This window comes from Ammodytes marinus (genome assembly GCF_949987685.1).
Source record: "Ammodytes marinus genome assembly, chromosome: 5".
Taxonomy (NCBI): Eukaryota; Metazoa; Chordata; class Actinopteri; order Uranoscopiformes; family Ammodytidae; genus Ammodytes; species Ammodytes marinus.
This window is the reverse complement of record NC_137234.1, coordinates 4846797-4851796: the sequence shown is the minus strand read 5'-3', so window position 1 is coordinate 4851796 and position 5000 is coordinate 4846797. Positions and strand designations below refer to the sequence as shown.

Here is a 5000-nt window from a genome sequence, read left to right as displayed (position 1 = left end):
TGTTTGCGGTGAAGAGAATCTAAACATTTCATTGTTCCAGGTTCATTACTATGAAGATGGAAACGTTCAACTGGTGAGCCACAAGGAGGTCCAGGAGTCCATGTCAATTTCTGTGAGTACCACTCAACTGTGTGTGTGTGTGTGTCTGTGAGAGAGTGTGTGTGTGTGTCTGTGAGAGAGTGTCTGTGTGTGTGTGTGTGTGTGTGTGTGTGTGTGTGTGTGTGTGTGTGTGTGTGTGTGTGTGTGTGAGAGAGAGAGAGAGAGAGAGAGTGTGTGTGTGTGTGTGAGTGAGAGAGTGAGAGAGTGTCTGTGTGTGTGTGTCTGTGTGTGAGAGAGTGTCTGTGTGTCTGTGTGTGTGTGTGTGTGTGTGTGTGAGAGAGTGTCTGTGTGTGTGTCTGTCTGTGTGTGTGTGTGTGTGAGAGAGTGTCTGTGTGTGTGTGTGTGTGTGTGTGTGTGTGAGAGAGAGAGTGTGTCTGTGTGTGTGTGTGTGTGTCTGTGTGTGAGAGAGAATGTCTGTGTGTGTGTGTGGTATATATGTTTGTACACAGACGTATAAGGAATGTTGAAAGGATGTAACTTAACCTCTGGAAATATAAAATCTACAGCCGTCATCAAATTCCAATCAAGCCATTCCAGTCATTTCAGATGCAACTGAAGATCTCATATAATACCGTAGTCTCAGTATTAGTTGTATTTATTGATGGTGAATTGTACTTGTTACCCAGTCCAATGCAAAGATGGTTTTAATCTCCTGAAAATGTGCCGAATTTTTCCTCTGTTCTGAAATTCGTTGTGTGTTTTGTCGTCTCTCAGAACGAGGCTTCGACTGCAAAGGAGTTTGTGAAGATCATGGAGGCTGCAGAGAACGATTATCAGGTGTGTGGAGATATGTGAAATGAATATGACATAACCAGTGTTATATATTTAAACCTGCAGTGTGTAGAATTTTGGGTTTTATTTCCTAGCAGATTTTGTAGAAAGTAATTATAATATCCATAAGTACATTTAATTTAGTGCATAATAGCTGAATTTTTTTTTTTTAATTATTATTTTTTCCCTTAGAAAGGGTCTCATATGTCCATATTTCTGCATATTTTGGACCAAGGCCTAGTGCCGCCATCTTGAAAGTGTCATAGTTGGAATGTCATCAGGTGCATTGTTTAAAATTTAGAATTGTTCTTGTCCTGTTATTATTCTAAAGGGTTGGGGTTACCCAGGGAGTGTTGCATTCTAGAACTTTGTAGAACTTTCTTGATGATGTCATATTACACACTGCACCTTTAACTGATTTGTTACATTTTTAAAATCGGAAAAAATATTAATTCTAATAAAGTAACTAATAATTTTAGTCAAGTAACGCACCGTTTCACTAAAAAATTAGTCGCGTGAATTGTAATAATACTAATAAATGTAGTAAAAAGCCTTCAAACATACAAAAAAAAGTGAATGTTAGGGTTTGTCATCCTACAAATTCAGCCTCTTGCAGAAAAATAGTTTTCATACTAATCACAAAAAACGGAAATTTCATATGAATTTTTTTTCTTTCTTTTTTTTCAATTAATTTATTGTTTTTTCCTTTTTTTTCACCAACAAGAACAAGAATAATACAAAAAAAAAAAAATACAAATATACAAACACAATACACATACAAACCGTACTGTACAAATGAATGTATGTATGCTCATGTTTGGGTGGGGATAGGCCTATATGTGCTGTGTTGTGTTCTGTGTATGCTGGCTGCTGTAGCATCTGAATTTCCCTGCTGGGATGAATAAAGTATATCTTATCTTATCTTATCTTAATAACATTTCAAAATACTCATATCGTTGTTTATTTCTTCTAGACGGCCATCAACGAGAACTACCAGACGATGTCGGACACGACCTTCAAAGCCTTACGCCGCCAGCTCCCCGTCACGCGCACCAAGATCGACTGGAACAAGATCCTGAGCTACAAGATCGGCAAAGAAATGCAGAACGTCTAAAAAGACAACGCAGAACAAAAACAGACAACCCCATATCCCTACCCCCCCCCCTATCCCATACCCCCCCGAAAAACCCTTACCCCCTTAAACCCGTTACCAAACAACGTTGCATGACTGGATAGTTGTATCGTCTTTGTACAGAAATTAGACAACAAAAAAAAAACAGGTTTGAAGAAAGGTTTGGTCTCACAGAAAGACGCCACATTACACAAAACGGATGTCTAAGTTTTATCGATGTTACTGTGGTTTTATACACACGCTGGCAACTCGTCTGTATAAAATAAAATCTACGATAAAAATTAAATCCTATTTTGGGGAAAAATGTAATTTGAGGAAATATTACAAGACATAGGAAAATGAGCAGCAGATACTTGTGTATGCAAAAAAAAACTAAAAATAATAAACAGCCTTATTATATGATGAAATACAATATCACTTCTTGTGTGCAATATTTATTGTGTCGGTGAGACCACGCCTTTTTTTTTAAACCTGATTTTTTTTTTTTAAATGCAAAACTTTGCGATGACGGTTATAAAAAAACAAAAAAAATTGGGAGAATTTTGTTGACATTTTGGGAAAGAGCTAAGACAAGAGAGAGACTCCCTTCACTTCACGGTTAAATGTCCCATATACGGTCAAAATAAAATCAAAAAATATTTGTGTTTATTGACTGGTAACTTCGGCACAAGCAAAGCAGTCACTCCAATGTTACCTTATCCCCTTCATTTTGGTACTATCCTTCACCAGTTTGTCCCGCAATGCAAGAGCCCCCTAGCTTGCGATGCTCTCGGCAAAAATTTGCCTTTTTTTTTTCGACTCCGAAACTCTCACATAGCGAGCGAGACCACATAACAAAAGCTTAATTAACATCAGACAGTCGCTATAAGTAAAATGTGCATTAATGTCCAATTTACAATAAAATCTAAAAATCGTATCACTTCTTTCTCTCCTTCAGTGCTTATTTTTATTAATAAACAATCAACAACTGAACCTGACTGTATTATATTAAACCAAGGCACATTGTAATATATACCTGTATGAAAAAAAAAAAACATCCTGTCTGTCAAGTTTATGGTGGTTTTATTTCCATGAGATTTAATTGTAATTCAGTCACAATCATGTTGCATTAAATGAAAAATTTTCTATTTACCGACTCACTCATCACTTCTGACACCATTTTACTGTGACACAGAAATGAAAAAATAAAGTCAAAATCGAGGAGTATTTATTAAAAAAAAATATGTATATTATACAGCTCTGGAAAAAAATAAGAGACCAGTCTGGATTTTTCTCAAATCTTCATCTCTACATTACTTATTGAAAAATGCTCTTAATGACAAAAAAAAATTTATTGGAATTTGGTAGAAAATGTTGTCAGTAGTTTATATTATAAAACCAAGATGTTCATTCTACTCAAACATATGCCTCTAAATAGTAAAACGAGAGACACTGAACATTTGGAGTGGTCTCTTAATTTTTTCCAGACCTGTATACATTGGAGATCTCTGAGACCTCACATCTGCAGTACATGATAAACTAATACAAATAAATCATGTAATTTTGTTTAGTTTATATTTTGTTTAAAGGGACACTGTGTAACGTTTTAAGTAATGTATTAGCTAAAATCAATATCCTCATTCATAAATATGTCCTCATTGGTGTAAAATCACCTCTGCCAATAATCTGAATTATCCTCCTGAGCGGAGAATTACAAATATTAATATTACATTTTGTACATTGAGCAGGCAGGTCTTATGGAGGCATCCATGTTGGTTGGAATGTCATCAGGTGCATTGTTTTAAAATGTAGAATTGTTCTTGTCCTTGAAGGCCACTGTAGCTTCTGTTATTATTCAAAAGGGTTGGGGTTACCCAGGGAGTGTTGCATTCTAGAACTTAGTAGAACTTTCTTGATGATGTCATATTACACACTGCACCTTTAAGTTTATACTACACAGAATCATAAGTCTTTAAAGGTGTAGTCAGTGATTCTGTAGAATGCTTGTCAAAATTACGTTTTGAGAAAATCAGTGAATATCTCATGTATGTACTGTGTGTGTGTGTGCACTGAAAACAATCCATTGTGAATACACAGCCTAGGTCCTGTAAACCAGGGATTTTGCTAGCTAAGGTGGGATACCTTTGATACCTTTGGGATACCAGTTTACAGAGCCTAGGCTGTGTATTAATAGGCTACCAGATTTTTTTTCATCAACACTGGGGAATTACAATGTTGGCCTATGTCAACGTGTCAATGAATGTTGACCCTAAGGCTGGTCGAGGAGTCTTAATAGTAGAGAGGGAGAGAGAGCGAGAGAGAGAGTGTGTGTGTGTGTGTGTGTGTGTGTGTGTGTGTGTGTGTGTGTGTGTGTGTGTGTGTGTGTGTGTGTGTGTGTGTGTGTGTGTGTGTGTGTGTGTGTGTGTGTGTGTGTGTGTGTGTGTGTGTGTGTGTATAATTTTAAGGATGTGTTTTTAAGTACCTGGGTGGAAAGACATTAACACTTAAGCTATAAAATAAACAGAATAGAAATGTGGTCTGCGCGTGATGTACTGTACACATGGACCAAATAAAGTGTACAGGGTGTTCAGAATAATAACGCATGCGCAGTAGCAGCCTCTAAAGTTTGACAGAAGACTGCTGTTGACAGCCGACAAACAATGCCCGTTGTCACTTTGTAGGTTAATATTATGGTTGCGTGTACTTTTTTATGCATTTTTTCAGTTTTTAACATGGATCAAAACTATGAAATCAAATTATATGATCCATTTTGAGTGTCTGTTGCCTTGGAAAGAGAGAGAAAGAACCCAGGTAAAGTTAAATTACAGTGACATCTGGCGGCGACGCGAGATAACTGTCCAGGTTAGCAGCAAGCAAGTAAACCGGTGGCTATTATACTGTTAGCTTAACGTTAGCCTGCCCCGTTTACAGACACGTATACACCACACGGGCACCGGGACACACACACATTGGTGCTGCTGTTTGGAAAGGAGGATACTACACACACACATGCTGAACA

General features: G+C 37.1%; 2 protein-coding genes across 2 annotated transcripts in view; both read left to right on the top strand.

Moving 5' to 3' along the window:
- Window positions 1-3131, top strand: part of LOC307250758 (F-actin-capping protein subunit alpha-2) — a 28800-nt gene extending 25669 nt beyond the window's left edge. Inside the window, exons 8-10 of the mRNA XM_080027933.1 lie at window positions 41-112; window positions 814-876; window positions 1844-3131. Coding sequence (XP_079884059.1) covers window positions 41-112; window positions 814-876; window positions 1844-1984 — 276 coding nt within the window. The 3' untranslated portion in view covers window positions 1985-3131. The remainder of the gene's footprint in view (window positions 1-40; window positions 113-813; window positions 877-1843) is intronic.
- A 1842-nt stretch (window positions 3132-4973) lies between these two features.
- LOC307250755 (suppressor of tumorigenicity 7 protein homolog) overlaps window positions 4974-5000 on the top strand; it is a 67298-nt gene continuing 67271 nt past the window's right edge. Inside the window, 1 exon segment of the mRNA XM_080027930.1 lies at window positions 4974-5000. This exon segment is cut by the window's right edge and continues 65 nt beyond it. The gene's annotated coding sequence lies outside the window, so the exon portion shown is untranslated.